A 21,548-nucleotide genomic window follows, 5' to 3' on the forward strand; every position below is an offset into this window, starting at 1 on the left:
AATCTTGACATTTATGATGAGCTAGTGTCTGAAAATACATATTTGAAATCGAAGCTTTTATCATAACTTCTGCAATATGTATGCCACATCACTGACACCCTTCTTGACGGCTTCCAAAGAGTGAGTATCCATGCTTCACTATTCAACTATTCATGCTTTGCAACTAATGAACCTATTGCAAGATAGCACTGTGAAAGGAAGACATCCTTTAAAAAATGCGGTATTTTGAAAAAGCTGCCATATCTGTGCCGTGTTGCTAAAACTCTGTCAGGCTGTGCAACATCTTGGTGGGAGGCATTTTATTTTCCAGCTTCTACTCTCTTCTGTCATTTTGCTTCATAGCTTTTCTATTGTATACCATACTGCACCATCAGAAAAAGGGTGAGTGGATGGGGGGCCCTTTCTGTCACAGGAATTCGTGTGACCAAAGACACACCTAATTCCTTTCCACCTCAAGGCAGCTCTTTAAATATAGACACCTAACTATTTTCTAATTGACTATAATTTGGAGGAGGAAATTCAAATAGCTAACCTATGAAATAAATAAATAAATTTAAAGAAATTTGAAAATGATACTGCTTAGATGAAAGGCATGTAGACAGCACAGCTTCATGGGAGGAGATCTGTTGAGAGGGACTCCCACTGTAAGAAATTTAGTACTTTGGAAAAGAAAAGGAAACACGAATATAGGTTTTTTGCATATTACTAATGACATAAAGATTTAATGAGTAATATGACTTACCCTCACTATTATCACAGGCTTAAAAGTATTCACAAGGATAAAAGCCATGTCTGATTAAATTCTATTAAAACAGAAAGTTTATGGATCAAGCAGCTTGTATACCCAATTTCATCAGGAAAATACCTTTAAGTATATGACAGAGAAAGTGATAGTGTAAAAACCAGTTTTTTAGCCTGCACTGCCTGCTTCACTAGAAATAATGATGTACCACTGACAGCACCACTGACAACACTACTGTCAAAGTTTAAAATAGGTAGGTGTTAGTTCCCTAACAAGTGCAAGCAAAGAATAGGGTCTTACTGACTTCAGCTTATACTTTCAGGGAAGCTTAAAAAAAGAGGTGAGAATATAAACTGAAGTATTTTCTTAGTTGGGTCAGAGGTTTGGGGAAAGTATGTCAGATGTTTATGGATGGCTGCCAAATAAAAATCAAAGTAATAAACAGTCCTACCCCAAACCAAAGCAATTTTATTTAACTCCTGCTATTAAACCACAGATAGAAGGAGTTTGTATCCATCCTGCTTGAACAAAATCCAGGACTGCCTGAAGCATATAGAGTCACAGTCAAAAATAAGGTTTCATCTGCATAGTCATGAAACTGAATTTTTTTAAAGATTATTTCTTGAGTGGCAGGCTTTCCTAATTTAGGAAAATGAACTGAAGAGAACCAAAGGCAGCAAAAACCCTCACACTGCCTTCAGTACATATTTCTAGCAAAGGCCAAATTTTCACTACAGTGAAGACTATGTAAATCCCAAATTCATGGGCATTGCTTAGGACCTGTGCTGGGTAAAAAGTACCTGGAACCCCCTTCCCCCAGCCTTCACCCTCTCTCTTTCATCTGGAAAAACTGTAATCTTCATGGCTTGTTTCTTGATGTAATGGGAAGACTGTCATCTGCTCTCTTCCACTGGATGGATACTGTTAGAACTAGCATTGAAAAGTAATTTTTAGAAACATCACTGAGTATCAGCAAATGAGGTTTCAACTAGCAGAATTTCAGATTTCTAGTCCTGGAAGGTTTTGAATATCATGTTTATCTGTGTATCCAAGTCCTCTGTCACAGACACTCTCTGAGATTCTGAATCAAGATACATGACTTCCCTGATTCATTATGAAATATGAGCATTTTCTTCATTTGGGAATTGCTACTATATCCAGAAATTCTGAATTTTTATAGCTGTACCTTGGATAAAGTCATGAATGAATTTGCCAAGGCATAATATAATTGATTGTGCTTGGCTTGCTAGGTAATGATATAATATAGTGTGACTCAGCCTGCTGATCCAGAACACAATCAGTATTCATGCTCTAGCTGCTGGAAAATATAAAATAAACTGCTTAGATTATTTAGTGAGAACCTAATTTGCTTAGAAAGACTAAAGACAACACAGAGCTTGCAAAGGAAAAGTAGTAAGTCTAAAATTTCACATAACAAAAGAGCTAAGGCTGAGACTAAAATGTAAAATAGAATACTCCTAAGAAAAAATGCCTCTGTATATATACAAAAGTTCTAACTCTGTGTACCCAGAGAGGCGGCCCTGAATTTTTTAGCATCACTGGTATTCATGTATCCATAACAAAATGGCCAAGGACAATCCTCTTACTTGTGCTAAAGAAGGTAAAATGAGAACAGACAGCTAGGAAAGTTTTGAACATAAAAATTGTATAACACATCAATATGGTGAGAATTTAAAAAAAAAAAAAAAAAAAAAAGAAGATATGGTGTTGTATACTTAAATGCTATGGCAGTGGTGGATATTCAGCTACCAAATAGGCCATACACATTTCTCCATCTGCTGGAATATTTGAAATCAATTATTGATTACAGAAGAACTAAAAAGATAGCTTTTATTTGAGGGATGCAAGAACAAGATCTTAAGAGAAGATCTTAAAAGGATGATGCATTACAATCTAGTAATCTATCTCTAATTGAAAGCTATGTATTTCTCTATTTTAATACAATAAATTCTTGAACAATTAGCATCTTGAATTTCACATATACCACCAGAATTGTGTCAAGTTAACAGGCTGAATTTCCAGCTTCCATGGGCCTGGGAAGTGTTCAGTGTGCTAAGAAATTGCCTGCATGTAGGGGAAGACCAGAGATGCAGCTCTTTATAAACTCACTCATATCCTGCATGCACAATGATGTTGCAAGGCTGTATTATATAAAAATGAAATGCTAATGAATCAAAACACTTCAAAAACAATCTTCTCTTCAGTTTGGTTTCAAAAGCTCTAAAGCTCAGTTAAACTAATTTCCTGCATTTTCCATGGATTATCATAGATCTACCGCTATAAGTGCAATAAACCTGTCTGGTGATAAAAGTAGCAGCACAGGGGAAAATCACAACTGTTTCTTGAAAGCCTCATCACATGATATTCTGCAAGGGACACTAAACCACTCAGTTGATCTTAATTCAGCATAAACCCATTTGCTTCCCAATGAAGTGGGGCTGTGCCCATTGGCCAGTGCAGAGAAAAGCAGAAGGAGCTGCAGGAGATGTACAGCTGGGCTAGGAACGAAACAGCTCTTTAAAAGCTAGGAAACAAGCAAGTGTACACAGTCTTAGGAGGGGAATTAATTCAGATCACTTCATGCCAACGTATTAGACTTCATTACTGAGTGCAAGTCACACATTTCACAGTTCTGCTTCCTCAGATAAAATGATACCTGATATAGCAAACCATAAAGTAAAGGAAGATGTCATCTGACTATGGATAAAAACATGCTAACTAAAGAAGAAACCAAATAACTAAGTGGACTTTTAAATCTACATGATCTTTGCATATATCCTCTCCAATTTTTTTCTGCAATGTAAGTTTGAAGGGCGTGAAAGGAGACACTGACAGTTTGAGAAGCTGATGCTGCATTTCAGGTTAAGGTCCTGATAAAGGTCTTCTCCTAATCAACATTTCAGCTGGGTAGAACAAAGGAGAGACACGTGAGTCGCATGGATTGCAGGATGAGTATAAATCACAAAAGAAACAGAGATGAAAAATATCAGTGCTGGCTGTCTATGGGGTAACTGGCTTCCTAGAGAAACAGAGTGAAAAGCATTGCACCAGGTGCTGGAGGAACCAGGACATCGAGCTGAAGGGGCTGTCTCAGGGAGGATGAAATACAACCAGGTGAGGTGTAGAGAAGGGCTTGCTCTGATTGGTGAACTGAGAGCTGGGAGACAATATGATTCTTCTCTTCTGATGTACCAATGGAGTAAAATGCCTTGGAGATGGGCATTGCTGCTGCTGCTAATGGATACTCTCTGTAGAAAGATGAATGGACCAAAACCAGACACAAGTAAATTTATGCTGGAAATAAGGAGCTTTGCAGCTGTTGGAGAAGTAATGTTCTGAAAGCCTTCCAAGGACAGCAGTGGAGGTAAAAAACCTGAATATATTTAAATAACTGTCTGATAAGTGAAGCAACAGCATGATACACACAGTAACCATGGGAGAATGAGACTTTCGGTTTTCTAATAATTAGAGCAAGGGGCAGAAGGGACCATCAGTTACTTCAGATGTGGAACTCAACCAGTTTACCAGGACACATGTCGAGACAGATGCTTTCAACCAGAGAACCTTTCAGTTCTGAGCCTCCTGCCCTTGAGCACTTTTTCCATACAGGTCTTGAAGGGAGACCAAGGTGCCATTACGGATGGGGGCTGACAGGCACTTACTGTGGAAAGATGGGGGCCACTAAAGCGGAAAATTCTGCCTTCCTGGCTCTGCTAATGCATCCAACAATTAGACACAGGGAAGAAATGAAACCTTTAATGTACCTTTTGCCTTTCAAGTGTCTGAACTTTAAAGTTTATGTTTGCAAAATTGCTTTTTTTTTGTTGCATTTAAGCAATGCTGAGCACAGAGCTGTCCAACTTCTGCTGCCTTTTCAGCCTTTCCCTTTAACGGAGTTTGATTTTGCTAGTACACCACCAACACTGTTTTCAGAATAACGTTTGTCTTTCAGTGTGTAATTTAGTAATTTTTCATAGAAACAGTGGACTAACACCACTAAATATATTTGTCTGTGGGTATTAAATAATATTATTAACACGAGATAACAGTTTTCAGATAAAACCCAATATCAAACACTTTGGGTTTGAAGTGTGAGGCAGAAAGAAGGAGAAACTATACTACCATGAGACAGAGCTGCAAAGCAGCAGGCAACCCCTACATTGTGTTTTCAGTCAAATTTCTGTTTCTATTCCTGCTCTTCTTCTGCCTGCAAAATTCTCAAAGCCACAAAACCAAAATAAAAGACAGTAGTGATAAACAATTTTGTGTTGGACTCTGAAGAATTCAACTTTCACTGTCTCATTCAGATTCATTCAGGTACTATTACCATAACAAAATCTGATTTGAGTTGATTAGATACTCAGAATTTTAAGGCTTTCTTTTGCCTAACACTTCTAACACAATTTAGCTATCAAGTAACCTCCCTCCTATGAATAAATGATGGTAGAACACAATTGCTTCCAGCACTGCAATTTTATTTTCACTGGATGGACACTGAGGGGGGATACTTGTGAATAATGAAGTGCCATTTCTCGTAACAGGAGCTCAAATGAGGTCCTGTACAACATGGTGTTTTAAATATTAGGAGACCTGGGAGGTCAGAGTTTAACTTCAACGCAGATATACTGCATATTTTGGCATTTACAATAAGAGGCAAGCAACTGGTACAGCCAAGAGAAAGGTGTAATTTATGAACAATTTAGTTTTAAATTCAGAATCAGTATGAATGAAACAACCCTTGTTCAAAAATAAAATAAAATAAAATAAAATAAAATAAAATAAAATCCATGGGAATTTTGGAAGAGTCCTTCCTGTTATGCTGCCGCCTTAGATCTGTTCACAGCAGTTGATAAGATCTTTCTTTGATAAGAAAGATGAAATTAATGATAAAGCGGCTGATGAACAGCTACTCAAATCTTAAAACTTTTAACAAAAAGACCAAATGAGCCCTCTTAGAAAACAAGAAATCATATATTAAAATTGGTTTTAGTGTAGAAAGCCCGACGTAAAAAAAAATCAACTTGCGCTTTTACTGTTCAGATCCAGCAAAGCTTGGAGGCTTCTTTTGTTTCCTCATTCTGCACTGCCATTTCTTCAGGCATACTGCTGCTACACAAACACATCTCTCATTTCCACATACCTTGTAGTGGAAGAGGAATAATCCACAGAAGAGGCTGTAGAGGTCAGCCGTGAGCAGGGAGAGGTTGACGGCAGTAGCACTGGTTTTCTTTATGACCACTGGCATAAAGCTGTAGAGGCCAAACATACAGGCACTAAAGCCAACGTACAGCAAGCCTGCAGAAGAGAAACAAGGAGCAAAGTGACCTTAACAGCCTGCAGAAATTACTTTCTCGGGAGGAAGAAGGTTGTGCTTTTAGGAAAAGAAAGAATAATGCTTTTTCAAAGAAAAATTCAAATTAATAATATACACATATAGAGAGAGTGAAAACCATATCAACACTGGACATGAGGTCCTTTGGAATCTCCATAACAGCAGAGTTGTTTCAAATTGGTGTCTTATACTACCAGTGACTACCTCATGTCCAGCATAGATTTGGACATCATGATGCATTTGAACACATCAAACCCAGTCTCTGCAGGAGGTGAATATCCCCAAAACCAAGTGAGTTCAGCTGAGTTGGATGGAGCACACAGAATTTTCTGGGAATGGACCCAAAATATGAATGCAAAATTATTTGCAGAGGAGTTAATGAGCAAATGGATGCATGTGGACAGCACTAAAGTGCCAGAGATCCCCGTCCTGTTTTGTATCAAAGCTGACAAACCACTTCACAGTTTTGCACCTCTGTTCCTCTACTCCTTTTTGTCTGCCTTCCTTAATAAAACTTTTGTGAGCTAAAACTCTTTCCTGCTGCATGTTTACAGAGTGCCTCACACAAATTAGATTGTTAGACACTAATATAATAAAAACACATTACAGTAAAAATCTAAATTAATTTAAAAACCTAAATAACTTACTGGGAATGAATTCATGGCTTCAGTTATTACTTGATAAATCCCAAGGCAAATTAATCAATATGAAGTTAAAAAACCAGGAAACACTTTACACATCTGCTCTCATGCAAATGATATTTCTTAGGCTGCCGTATGCTACAGAATTCCCAGCTGATATGTGCATGAGCCTAAATTTAGACTCATGGCAGCTCTTCAGAACATGTTATTGACTAAAAGTTGTAGGAAATCTGATTGCCAAGGTCCTGAAAGGGATTAGAAAGGATTAAAAAAAAAAAAAAAAAAAAAAAAAAAAAAAAAAAAAAGAGCCATATAATGGCCATGTATCTGCATGTGGATCCATTTAGTTAAAAATTCTTTAGAAAAGCTATGTAAAGGAAAAAATCAGCTGTGACAGATTGAGTCCTTTAGAAACATATGAACTGAAGTGTACATTCAACTGAAACAAATACAGCAGACACAAACTATCGGCATCCATACATGTTATGGCATGATAAGGAGCTTGAATTTATATTCAGAATATGGACAATCATGGTAAAAACTGCTTTTACTCATTGGCAGAAAATTTATAAGGTGTGCATTGTATACCAGTAACAGAACTGAGTTTTAGGCAGTGCTTGAAAGCTGCTTTATTTAAACTCTGCAACTCTTCTCTAGCAGGCAAATAATTGTGCCATATGGAGTGTAGTTTTGGTCAATGGGGAATTGTTTTGCATACAGGAGCATGAAGCCGGGTATTCTTCAAGACTTAAAAAGAATAGGTCAGGCACTAAAGCCATTCTGGATCAGAAGTCAGCATTGTCAAAGTACAGTCTACAAATCACCAGCTGGTCGACCGAGCCTCTGGTTGTCTGGATTTAACACAGCTTTTCTGGTTTATGCACTCAACTTACAGTATAATTTTATGGTATTGCCTTGGTGTTCACATTATTTGACAGCCAGCTTCACAGGCTGCTTTTCCAAAGGACATTCCAGTTCCTGTGGAAAATTGCTTAAGCTGTAGCTGTCCTAGCAGAGGTGAATATAAAGTGGCATTTAATTTACAGCTTAAAAATACAAGCAGTATCTACCAGCTGGGTGGCATTTAGTGGTGACAATAAACAAGTGAAATTAACATAATATGATTTTCAGATATTGCTTCTTAGAGGGCTGATTTTGAGACTGAAAATGTGTTTTAAGTCAACAGCTTGAACCCTCAGGCCCTTTAGATATCCATGCAGTGCAAAGAGCAGCCTTGGGAATCAACACTAGTGCTGCAGTCCCTGCAGACTCCAGAATCTCTCTGGGCAACCTGCTCTGCTGCCTGCCTGTCCTCAGTGTGAAGATTTTCCTTTTATTCAGTCTGAATCTGTCATTTGAGCCTCTGTCTGTTGTCTCTCATCCTCCTGCCATGCACTTCTGTGAAGACCTCGGCTCTGTCCTTTTGATAAGCTCCTTGTAGGTAACTTCCACAGGCTGAATGAGCCCCTGTCCCTCAGTATTTCTCTTTACATTTGGGGTCTTCACACAAATGGACAGGATTTGTCTACAATAGCTCAAGTATGACCAAGACCAATATGAGTTGAGAACTTCTGGTCTTGTTCCTGAGCAAGGAGGTTGAATGTTGCATGGTGCAATGATGCACGAATGCTGCCTTTGTGCATTTACTCCAAAAGGAAATGTTGAATTGGCATGAAATGGAATCAGTTATGATCTTCCATCCTGCCTTGGAACAAAGACCATTCAGAAATATTCAAACCCCTGGTAACAAAGGGCACTTCCTTGGAGCTACAAACTGGTTTTCTCTTAAATAAAACTGATGTGAGCTTATTTGTTACTATTTCATCTATTGCTATAAAACTTGTCATGGTCTCATATGAAAGCACTCAGTCAAAACTGTAAAATCATCCTCCTTTCAGCCTGGTTGTCAGCAAGTATTAATGCTTGAACCTTCAAGGATTCAAAGAGAGCTACACTGATTCACACTAAGTGTGAAGATGATATGTATCAGGGTAATTTCCAAAATTAACACCAGGAGCCCACAGCCTGTTTTAAACATGATAGACATAACAGATTGGCTTTAGATCTTTTTATTCAAAAATCATTTGCATCAGTTAAAAGGTAGCTCATTTGATCTTAAAAGCACAATTATGGCAGATGGCAACAGGCCACCTGGAGTTATTTATTAGGTTGCCTGCTGTGACTTTATCACCACCATTCGGAAGGCTGATGATTTAACACTGCTGGACGGCAGGTCTGAGTCTGTCGCGGTAGATAACTACTCCGGACAAGGCTGTGAACTCCCTGACACAGATTTGTCAATCACCTTTTGACAATCTTGTATCACTGCCAATGCACTGGAAAGTACACCAGGTGCAGTGGAAGCCAGGAACTACAGAACTGTCACCATTTAATCCACGTCCAGCTAAACCAGATTTCAATTATTGCTCTAACAAAGCAAGTACATATCTATGATGCTTTTGCTAAGATGATCTCAGCTTTGTGAAGCATAAGGTCTCTTCAGAATTATTAATCAACTTTCAGGGACATTTTGGCAGCATCACAGGTGAAGTAAGGCCTTATTTTAATAGCACATTTCACTGATACTAAGTTTGAACAGAAATCTCTTGGAAGTATATACGACATTTACATGGATAGTAGATTAATTCGCTATGACCACTGAAAGTTCCATCAGTACAAGATTAATTTTGTCCCTAACTCCTTCTCATGAAATATAAACAAACACTGATGTAATTATGCTAATTATCTCAGATTAAAGAAGACCAATACACTCATAGTACACAGTTGAGTGTGTTTCTCCATGGATGCTTTAAATTGATTTGTCACTTAGTTTTACAGCTCAAATTTCCAAGATTTCTAGGTGCAATGTTTTGTGAAAAATATGCTGTATTTATCAAGGTTTAGGATGATGAAAGGAAATTGAGAACCAAGTTTAAAGAAACCAACTGTATTCCACAATTTGTATCCCCTCCTCTCAGGGATTCCCCACATAGTCAGTTGTTCTTGCACAATTCTGAGTTGTCATTTTGATGTTCAGTCTGAAACTAGGTAAAGAGCTATTGTCAATGGATTGCCATTGAATCCTCTGCAGTCAATCAGCTCTATGCTGCTGTATTCTTTTATTTCTTCTACTGTCATAAATAGTGGAAGAGTGATTATAGGGACTCCCCTAAATACCAATTTGCTTTTAAAACAAATATTTCATTGGACTAATTAGAAGGGAGTCATAAACTCATCTTCCAAACTGAAATGGGAAAATGCAATCCCCTGCTTGGCAGAACACGCTGACAGCTTCATTGGTCACGATGCTCCCAAAACTAGTCTAAAGGACGCATCTGCTATATTCCACCAAGACTATTTGGAAAGCAATTAAACACTTCCACAGAGAAATGCTCCCCCTGGAAGTGAATTTATGAGGCTATAATATGCACAGCAAGTACTTCTTTAGGTTATTTTGTTAGGTTACATTTTCTTTCTTTGGCTTGCATTGAAAAGGTTTGGCTCTTAATGATTACCTCATTTATTGCCCCAGTGGCACATTGAATCTTAGAACTGGAACCCCATTATTGTTTTACTTCATGGCTGTCTGAATGATTATCTTATACCTAATGAAAGATTACCTTAACCCAATCGTGTAAGGAAGGCTTAACACAGTGATGGAGGACAGCTCATTTAAGAACAGTTATGAGGCATGTTGCTCAACCTTTGGTAGGAACCAGTGGAAAAGTCACAAGCATTGGCTCCCCTGAAACTCTGTGCCCACTTCCCCAAACAACATCTACCTCCATGCCTCCTTCAGCAACCATCTTCAATGAGGTAAAGTGTGTTCTTACCTATTTGCCAATCCCAGGGGACTTTCAACAGCTCTTTGTGTTCCATGATTGCACTAGAAGAGAAGAGAAGGCAAAATTTCATGGAAAAGAACAGAAGTTAAATTACTTCCACTCATTCAATTCAAATGCTGGACAAAGCAACATAAATAACCTTATAACAAAAAAAACCTCTGTAGGAACCAAATGCAATCAAGAGTTTGCTAATTTACTCTGGCATTATCCCTGTGCCTTTGTATTTGAAAGATCTTCAGGGCAGTAATCAGAAGTGATAGCATACAATCTCCCCTGGTTTATTTCCAGCTTTCTATATACCTGCTCTACATGTCCATCCCCCTAAATGTTCAATCCTCTTGTACTTTTCTGACTTAATATACAGAAAGCTTTTGAATGTTAATTATTAATAATGTATCTGAGTTATTCACACTTCAGAGTGGCTCTGCAGTGTAAAATAAATAGATATCACAGGCTGGTTTGGGGAAGCATACTGTGATTTTTTTTACACACTGAGAGAAACCAAATAGTCACAGCAGTGAAAGTCAGGATAATAAGCAAAGGATGGGCAAACCTGCAAAAGTCCACTGTCAGTATCTTGTAAATCTTGAACTGTACATTAACATCAAAGTCACACATCCATAAAATTCTAAGGTGGCAACAAGTCAGTTCATCCCAATCCAGGCAAATAGACCCGTGGAGATATCTCCCAAGCTAGGTCTTCACCCAGGTAACTGCTTTCCTTATCTGTGTAATTTCCAGATAAATCCTGCTGTGCAGAACTCTGCATGCTGGTCTGGACACACTTTTAAAAATATATAAAACATGGAATTATGCAGATTGAAAAACAAAGTACCTAGCAGAAAAGGTGGCATGGGGAAGACCAAGTCTAATACTAAAACTGCAGGAGTTCAGCACCTTCCAGATTAATCTAGTCTAAAGAGTTGCATCCTGAAAATTCTAATTTGCTTGCTGCTGATGTGAGGCAAATCTAATACTGGGTACAGAATAATAAGAGTATATTCTCTGCAAAATAACTAAATTATAAGTGTCTTTGCATGCATAAGGTATATGTCTTTTTTATCAGTAATTCCTGAAGAATATAATGAAAACAAACTGCAATGTCTCTTGGTCTGGCAAAAAATGTTCACGTCATTTAAATGTAGGAACATTGTGTTCACATTATTGCTTAGTCAATACAACAGATGTATAACACAATATGCTATGGCTTGTGATTCCTTATGATCTGTGAAACAAAGAGGGGTGAGAGAAACTTTGCCAGAAGTGGCCATTTAGTGATGCCAGAGGCACTGAAGAATTGGAATCACAATGATTTTGAAAGGTTGTGGTACTTGGAGGAGGTCCCCGATGACTGAAAAGAGACAAATGCAACATTCAGTTTAACACAGAACAAAAAGTATAGCCTGGCCAGCCTTATGCCAACCTTTGGTAAGATTATGGAATAAATCTACCCAGAAGTCAGTTGCAGGAAATGAAGAAGACGATGCCGGCACAGTGCCCTCAAGAGCAAACCTGATCCAACTGACTGCCTTCTATGATGAGGTGACTGGATCCGTAAATAAAGGAGAGGGAATGGATGAGGGGATGTGGTGTAACCCACTGCTACTTTAGCAAGGTTTCCAACATGACTTCCTTAAAGATCTTTAGAGGCTCAAGAGGTATAGGCTAGATGGGTGGACTATCTACAATGATGTCTAAAGAAAAGGGTGAGAAGAAACCTCATTAATTCAAGAAAAACAAGCATTATCTCCTGCACCTGGGGTAGAGTGACACTATGTACAGGCTGGGAGCTGACTGGATAGAAAGTTGTTTACCAGCAGTAAACCTTAGAGTCCTAGTAGACATCAAACTGAACCAAAGTCAGCAATGTGTCCCTGGAGCAGAGGAGGGCAACAGCATCCTGAGCTGTATTAATAAAAGTCTGGCCAGACAGTTGAAGGATGTGATTTGTGAGACAGCAGCTAAAGTACTGTATCCAGTTGTGGGCTGTCCAGAACAGGAGAGACAATAATAAATTGAAGGGAGTACAGTGGAACTCCATCACAGTGGTCAGGCAGGTTGAGGACAGGATCTAAGAGGAGATGCTGAAACAGCAGGGCTTGCTTAGTGTGAAGAACAGAAGGCTAAGGTGGGGGAAAGGACAAAACAATAGATTTTCCATCTTAACTATGCAGTGGGTAGTTTCAGACAAGATAGTCATACTTTTCTTGGAAGTGCACAACAAAAGGACGAATGAAACTGGATGTAAGTTGCAATGTGGTAAACTGATTAAATATCAAGAGGAAAAAAATTGTGAAACACTGCAACAGGTTGCCCAGCATGACTGGCAGCTCCATTCTTGGAGATACCAAGAAATCAACTGAACAAGTTCCTAAGCAACCTGATGTAACTTTGAAGCTAGCTTTGAGTAGGAGCTTGAACCAGATGACATTCAGGGGGCCATTAGAAAATAGGCCACGTTATGATTATGTGATTCCATCAGATAACCTTAACTCCATTTGCTGGGTAATTGTGACATCCCTAACTCTTGTAAACTAATCTCTTATTCTTCCTCCCTGCTTTAATCATATTCAATATGCTTCTCTTTCCACCATGTCTGGGTAATCAGCCAACTCATTAATTCACTGTTTCCCCTGATACCTTAGCTCTTCCTCCTTTGCAGCACAACAGGCATTATGTGTGTTTATTTTATGTTACCGTCTAAGACTCCTTCAGTTAAGAGGATCTAAAGGTCCTTTACTGCACCAAAGTGGCCAGTAGTTTTTCAAAGAAAGCCTGAAAATTTAACATGAGGAACTGGCTTCTCTTTGAAGTAACTGTTGTATTTAGTTCGATTGAATCTCTGTGAACACATACCTGTGACTTCTGCTATTCCTTACAGGTAAAGGTAAGAAAAAGGCACATGAACTAAGCATGGCTGGGTCTCCAGAAGGTGCCCAGAAAGCCCCATCAGCAAAAAGCTGCAGAGGCTGGTGGAGAAAAACCTGCTGGAGTGAACTTTTGGGCCTGTCCTAGGGTAACTTTATGATGCCTGTATCCCCAATCGTCTGTTCTGTTTGTTCTGTATATTGAGTCCTGTGCCTTTAAGACTGGTTCTAAGAGCAAGGAGAAGCGCGGAGTTTGTTTTGAGAAAACTGCCTGACTCCTCCACATTCTTCTGCGGACAGCGTGTTCGGCGGAGGCTTGGAGAGACTGCAGGACAGAGTTTTTTTCTTTGCTTTTAGTTCGTTTCAGCTAGTAGGGCAGAGAATTTCCCTGGACTGTTTTTTTTTCCTTTTTCTTGGAACTGTTTAAACCTGCTCTGGACTGAAAACCCAGGGGAGCACTGGGGGCTGCACCTGCGGCCCACCGGGGCCTGGACCTCGGCATTTTCCAGCAGCGCCGGAGGGACTGGGACTGAGGAGAGGCACTGAGAGAGAGCCAAACTACACCCACGGCAAGGACTTTCTAAATTTGCCATCTTACTTCAGAAGGAGAGGTTTTATTGTTTCATACTATTCATTCTTTATACTTGTATGCACTTCATTTGTTTAGTAAAATAGTTTTTTCCACTTTTCTCCAAAGAGGGTTTTGGTTTTTTTTCCAGACCGGTTGGAGGGAGGGGCCACGTGGGTCTGCTTCCTTAGAGGGATCCTATACAGGGGTTTTCTCCCAAATTTGTCCCAAACCAGGACATATTTCTAACTGGCGCCCAACGTGGGGCACGAGAGAGTGGAAAAAACTTGTATTGATTATTATTAACTGCATTTTTTGGTTGTCCTTTGGGTGGGGATTAAACAATCAGTGGCCATGTTGCTTCTTGAATTCCTAATGTCTCTTAGAATGGAGTCCCACAAGACAGGTTGCACAAGCCACTGAAGGAGAAGGTGGGTCAAGCCAACTCGCTGAGCTTAAAGCTGTTCAACTGGCCCTGGACATTGCTGAAAGAGAGAAATGGCCAAAGCTCTACCTCTACACTGATTCGTGGATGGTAGCCAATGCTCTGTGGGGATGGCTGGAGAAGTGGAAAAAGGCCAACTGGCAGCGTAGGGGAAAACCAATCTGGGCTGCAGATGAGTGGAAGGACATTGCCACTCGGGTAGAGAAGCTACCTGTCAAAGTCCGTCATGTAGATGCCCATGTCCCCAAGAGTCGGGCTAATGAGGAGCACCAAAACAACGAGCAGGTAGATCAGGCTGCCAAGATAGAGGTGTCAAAGATAGACTTAGATTGGCAACACAAGGGAGAGTTGTTCCTAGCTCGATGGGCCCATGATGCCTCAGGCCATCAGGGCAGAGATGCCACCTATAAGTGGGCCCGAGACCGAGGGGTGGATCTAACCATGGACAGTATTTCTCAGGTTATCCATGACTGTGAGACGTGTGCTGCCATCAAGCAGGCCAAGCGGGTGAAGCCGCTATGGTATGGCGGGCGATGGTCCAAGTATAAGTATGGGGAGGCCTGGCAGATTGACTACATCACCCTTCCCCAAACCCGCCAAGGCAAGCGCTATGTGCTCACAATGGTAGAGGCCACCACAGGATGGCTGGAGACCTACCCTGTGCCTCACGCTACGGCCCGTAACACCATTCTAGGCCTTGAAAAACAAGTTCTTTGGAGGCATGGTACCCCCGAGAGAATTGAGTCAGACAATGGAACTCATTTCAAGAACAGCCTCATCAACAACTGGGCTAGGGAACATGGCATTGAGTGGGTGTACCATATCCCCTATCATGCACCAGCTTCAGGGAAAATAGAAAGATATAATGGACTGCTAAAAACCACCCTGAAAGCACTGGGTGGGGGATCATTCAAAAACTGGGAGCAGCATCTAGCAAAGGCCACCTGGTTAGTTAACACCCGAGGTTCCACCAACAGAGCAGGCCCTGCCCAATCTGAGTCCCTACATACAGTAGATGGAGAGAAAGTCCCAGTAGTACATGTAAGAGGTTTGTTAGGGAAGACAGTTTGGATCAATTCTGCTTCAAGTACAGAGGATCCCATCCGTGGGATTGTCTTTGCTCAGGGACCAGGCTGCACATGGTGGGTAATGCAGAAAGATGGAACCACACGATGTGTACCCCAGGGAGATTTGATTGTTGGGTGAGAACCGTGTGTGATTATCACTGTGTGCTAAATGGTACTGCCACTGTATGTAGCTGTATATTGCATATTGTTTTTATATAGATGTATGTGTGTGTAGAGCTGGAATACATATTAGTTTTAGTAAATTGACAATATGGGGATACAAGGGGTGGAATGTCCTAGGGTAACTTTATGATGCCTGTATCCCCAATCGTCTGTTCTGTTTGTTCTGTATATTGAGTCCTGTGCCTTTAAGACTGGTTCTAAGAGCAAGGAGAAGCGCGGAGTTTGTTTTGAGAAAACTGCCTGACTCCTCCACATTCTTCTGCGGACAGCGTGTTCGGCGGAGGCTTGGAGAGACTGCAGGACAGAGTTTTTTTCTTTGCTTTTAGTTCGTTTCAGCTAGCTAGGGCAGAGAATTTCCCTGGACTGTTTTTTTTTCCTTTTTCTTGGAACTGTTTAAACCTGCTCTGGACTGAAAACCCAGGGGAGCACTGAGGGCTGCACCTGCGGCCCACCAGGGCCTGGACCTCGGCATTTTCCAGCAGCGCCGGAGGGACTGGGACTGAGGAGAGGCACTGAGAGAGAGAGAGCCGAGCTCCACCCACGGCAAGGACTTTCTCAATTTGCCATCTCACTTCAGAAGGAGAGGTTTTATTGTTTCATACTATTCATTCTTTATACTTGTATGCACTTCATTTGTTTAGTAAAATAGTTTTTTCCACTTTTCTCCAAAGAGGGTTTTGGTTTTTTTTCCAGACCGGTTGGAGGGAGGGGCCACGTGGGTCTGCTTCCTTAGAGGGATCCTATACAGGGGTTTTCTCCCAAATTTGTCCCAAACCAGGACAGGGCCAAGGGTTGAATACAAAAACCTTAGGGCTTTCAGCAAAGAAATGGTTTCTTATGGTTTCATTCCAGTTGTGTCTTCGCTATACAAAGATGCCTTATTCCAAAACCAGATTCTCACCAGCAGAACAGCTCACAGACCCTGAATTGTGACTAACTGCTTGGGTCAGGAGGGAGTAACAGCACTACGACTGAATTCTGGAATACGAGACATTTACATGACAGTTTACACACACAGAGCAAGACAAGGGCACTACTTTGATGTTCTCAGAATGTTAGTATCTAGTTAATCACAAACATATTAAAAAATGCTTTACCCAAAGATACTAGGCACATTTACATGCTCTTAAATTCCATATTTTTTAAAAGGGAACTTCTTGTATGGCAGCTAGGTAATATAAATAATTTTAAGACACTTGTGCAGGTCCCAAATAAATGCCTTAAGTTTTCTAGCTAAAAAAATAGAACTATTGAAGTAGGAATTGATGGCCTGCGCTTTTTTCGATCAGTCTCTGTTCTTAAAAGCAGAGTAGCTTAGATCTGTAGAAAAGCAACTGGTTTTGAACTAATAATCAAAAGTCATTCTGTGTTACAAGCACCAGTGACAGACCTGCACGAAGTGCAGCAATCTTGCAGGGCTACTTTTACATCAGTCACAGTACTGCAACATTGGAAGCCATCTCCCAGCTATTAAGCTTGCAGTTGAGATGCTCATTAAGTACATGCGGATATAGACCAGATTCTGTAGATCCTGAAATCCATGCAACAATCTCCTATGTGCTAAATATTTTTGAAGTGAAAAGGCTGTTTTCTTAAAGGCTTTTCCATGATTTCCACCATATCATAATGTAGTTACATAGAACAAGCGAACCAGTAAAATACCTTCTGACTGGATGTGTTTAGAAATCAAAGTAACTTCTTAAAAGTATAAAACAGAACCAGAAGAAGCTGCAGATTTTGTTATTCACAGTTCAGACTAATACATGAAGTATCCATTTGTCTTCCAGCAGCAAGGTGGTGGGATGTGTCTTCTCCCTCTTCATGTGACTACACTGGTCCTTGAATTAGAGTACTTGGGTAAAAATTTGTGTTATTATTCAAATCACTAATTTGAAACATGAAAACCTATGCAAATTCCAAGATTAGAGGACTCCTGCTTTCCACAGGAAAGGGCTAATTTCGAAGAAGTGGTTAGTGTATCTCAATGGAGGCCACAGCTGCACCTATTTGAGCCTTAGTGGGCTCAAAGCTGCCCACTTACAGCTGTATTCCACTGAAGAAGGAGCCAAAGAGACCGATCATGCCCAGGAATTCCACTCGACTCAGATTTCGGACGATGTACTCCTCACAGACGTTCGAGATCCCGTATAGTGTTGCTCCACCAAGTACTAAGAGGTCCCCTATAAGTTTATTTTCACCTAGGGATAAATAGAAAAAAAATTAGAATGCCTCAAAATAACCATCTCTTGTCCAAAACCATTGCATGTTCTTCCGTACAGATTTCATTCCTCAGTCACTACATAGCCCTTATCTGGGTTAATAAAATGAATGCAAATGTTCTGTCATTTTAACAGTTTTTATTCAATACAGCAGACAAGTCTAGCAGAGACAAAGGGAGAGCATATTCCTTGCTGTAGAAAAAAGAAGCCAAAAAATTCTGTAAAACTTGCAAAAAAAAGGTATTGAATCCAAGTGACAGTCTTCAGAGGCTGATCCTTTTTACTTTATTGTTGCCACTTTTCTTTTTTTTTTTTTCCCATTGCAGAGAGAATGTGACTCAGCTCTATAGAGCAGTTTGCATCTCATCTTGAAATTTAACCAGTCTAAAACACGTTCAGTACTAGATCTGAGGACAACAGAAAAATTCTGTGTACCTGTGAAATGAGTGAAGAAATTATAACCTAATATTGACCTCATTCTCACATGGAGCTATTTGACAAGAAAGGGAGGAGGAAGGATGGGGTGTAGACAAGGTGATGATAATGACAGATTTTTAAAAGAGGTTCAATTAACATACTAGTACCTAATGCATGCAAAGAACAACCAGATGTATTTTCAACACCTCCAGGTATACAGAGTTACTAAAACATTTTGTTATCAAAGACTGATTGAAATCTTTTTAAGTCTTGGAAGATTTTAATATTGGGTGTTGGGGAAAGCTGCGGTGACATTTGATTCAGATCAAGTTCCAGCTTGAAAACTGAGGCCCTAGCTTTGCAAACTGGTGCCTGCAATTCCCTCTGCACATATGGCTTGTTAAATTATTTCTACAAGAGCTACAGCTTCACAAAGCTGTCAGATATTGCTGCAGAACCATATTCTGAAAGGCTGGATATAATGGATTTTTCTTTGAAAAGTTTCAGCAGAAATGCTGAAGTACTAAACTGTATTTTTTAAAAAAAGAAACTTTGTTTTCTTTTAAAATACCATGGTTTATTTTCTACCTGCCTTTTAAAGTTTTACTTCAATTGATTTGTAAAATATACACTGCAGTAAATAAAAATGGAAACCAAACATTCTGATTGGTTCAAATTTATCTTTTCAACGTTTTTCTTTAAGGAGTTCTTTTAAGTCTTCAGTTATCATTCCAAACTGCAGTGCTGAAATTTTTATGGACAAGAAATTTATGATATTAAAAATGGTCATAAGAGGATAGACCAAGGGTTCATTAATCCTGTCCACAACACTGGCTATAAGCACCAGAAAAGCATAACTTGTTTAAGAACAACAGGAATGGAGTAAAGTGTAAAATATTCCCTGTAATACTCTCATAGTTTCCAACATTTTTCATCTCAGATTAGATGTGCCTTCTGTGTATTTAGCAAATGTCACTAGATTTTTCGCATACTCATCCAGCCTTTCACTGAATTTCTGTTCCAAATGTTCCTTGACTGGCAACATTTTTGTATTTGACCATTTATCTTTTTACAATTTGGTTGTTTTGTTGTTGTTGACTTTTTGCCTTATTTTAGTTTTCTTTTACAATCAGTAATGGCTGATGTTCTTAATTCAAAATAACCACCAGCACTTTACAAAACTTCTCCATAGCCCTGATGCATTTCATATTTCATAGCGGCTCCATTGATTCCTCACTGAGCTCACTTATTTGGTATTTATTGCAGCTCCTCAGTGACACTTCAGGGAAGTATTGCTGAAAAAGCTTTTGACCTTAGAGCTTCTGCTGGGACTAAAATATCATCCTTTTCCATCTGTGAAATGAAAGCAGCTCAGAGGCCAAGCATTTTCACACAGATGGGATGGCCTCAAGCATCACACCCTGATAGCTCTTTCCAAAGTGCTCTCATGCTGAGGGTGAGCCTCAACCTTCAGGGTTTTCCCAGAAGAGGGAGATGAGATCTGTCCAGAGCACCAGACTCTGACACAGGAACCTCCTCTGGTACTCTGCAGCACAGGGTGACTGAGGAGAGCATAAACAAATAGGGAAGTGCAGAGGGACTTTTATCAGCCAGTTCTCGGTAGATTAGGCATTTTCTGAAACAGAAGTTGCCTTAGACCATCAAATTTAATAATTTGAGGGATTGTTCATCTCTTTGTGTAAAATCCACGTATTTTTGGCCTACTATTAAGAAGTACTTCATGCTTTTAATTCTTACATTGGATACTTCAAAATCATATTGGTCATCCCATAATTTTCTGAGAAATATTTAAAAATCACTTTGTATTGATCCTCTCCATATCACTGAATACTTCATATACCTTTACAATATCTGTCTCTTTCTTGTCTTTTCTGAGAGATGGAATAGTCTGGCTACAGTCTCTTCATCTGATTCCATTTTATGCCCTTGAACAGCTTTCTCACCTTTCTCAATAGCTTATACAGGCTTATTTTCTGATGACTTCTTTTTGTGATGTAGTGACTAGAGTAATACATGGTACCCAAGGAGTTAGTGCATCATTACTTTATGTACTGGTGTAGAAAGTGTTGTAAATTATTTTTTTTCTGCTTTCTTTCTTAGCAATTACTATTCTGGCTGTCAAATGCCTTATCTTTGCTTCCTTGGGAGACTGAGACTTTGGAATTTTTCCCCAAGACTGACATATCCATATAGACCTATTTTCATGGATGCAATATCCACATGCAACTACTGGTTTCATTGCGAAGGAAACGTGTCAACTAACTAGAGGGATTCTAAAGACTTTTAGGATAATAAACTTATAGTTGACCAATTTAATGGTGTAGGTCATTCTTCAGAAGACACACAAGGAATAACCTGGCAAAACAAGCTTTACATTAATGATTATTACCATATTTAATATTCTGTGGAGAAGTCATATGGTCCAGAGTGGAGTTAGTGTTTTGGGAACTAGTTATAGCATTATAGTGTAACACAAATCTTTTAAATGTGAATTGTGTTCTGAAACACATTATTTTTACACTCCCAATAGGCCTCTTTGTCACTTTTTCACCCTAGCCCTTGCCATTAAAGACACATTTCTCTTCGTTTTTGATTGTAATTACTGAAGAACATGATACCTAAAAATCACTCTCAATGTGTCCCATTTTAAATTGAACACTGATATATGTATTTGCAGGATTGATGTGACTGGTTTTCAGAGACTGTTGCAAGTTAAAGCTATGAACTGCTTCGAAAAACCTGGATGAAACACTTAGACCTGTGTGGCTTAGACCCTTGTGTATGGTAGGAGCAGAAGTATGAAAGTAATTCATGGGTATTAGTTCAGAATAATGTTATTTTCAGGTACACTTGGCATGTAAGATGATAGAGCTCTAAATAATGAATAGTAATTGTTTTCCCACTGAGTAATGTGCAAAGTATCAGTAAGGATACAAGTGAAAATTGAAAGCATGTGTGCACATTACACCTAATTCCTGCAGATATTTTGGAAAATACCTATTAATCTCTCAGTGACACATTTTAAATTCACATTTCCTTACTGTAAGAGTTGGCAGGCTAAATTGCCTTATGCTGTGGGTACCTAGCAGAGCCTTATGGCTCTTCTAATACACTAAGCAGTGTGATCAACAGGGGAACACAGGTATCAGTAGTTCTTGTCCCCTAAAATATAAGATAAAC

At 39.5% G+C, this 21,548-nt stretch overlaps 1 protein-coding gene across 1 annotated transcript in view; it reads right to left on the reverse strand.

Annotated features, from left to right (window-relative positions):
* The window catches only part of SLC35F1 (solute carrier family 35 member F1), a 243,100-nt gene that overhangs the window by 16,599 nt on the left and 204,953 nt on the right, over window positions 1–21,548 (reverse strand). The window contains exons 5-7 of the mRNA XM_040060287.2: window positions 17,753–17,909; window positions 10,570–10,622; window positions 5,904–6,058 (exon numbers count right to left, since the gene is read on the reverse strand). Coding sequence (XP_039916221.1) covers window positions 5,904–6,058; window positions 10,570–10,622; window positions 17,753–17,909 — 365 coding nt within the window. The remainder of the gene's footprint in view (window positions 1–5,903; window positions 6,059–10,569; window positions 10,623–17,752; window positions 17,910–21,548) is intronic.

This window comes from Hirundo rustica, chromosome 3 (assembly GCF_015227805.2).
Source record: "Hirundo rustica isolate bHirRus1 chromosome 3, bHirRus1.pri.v3, whole genome shotgun sequence".
Lineage (NCBI taxonomy): Eukaryota > Metazoa > Chordata > Aves > Passeriformes > Hirundinidae > Hirundo > Hirundo rustica.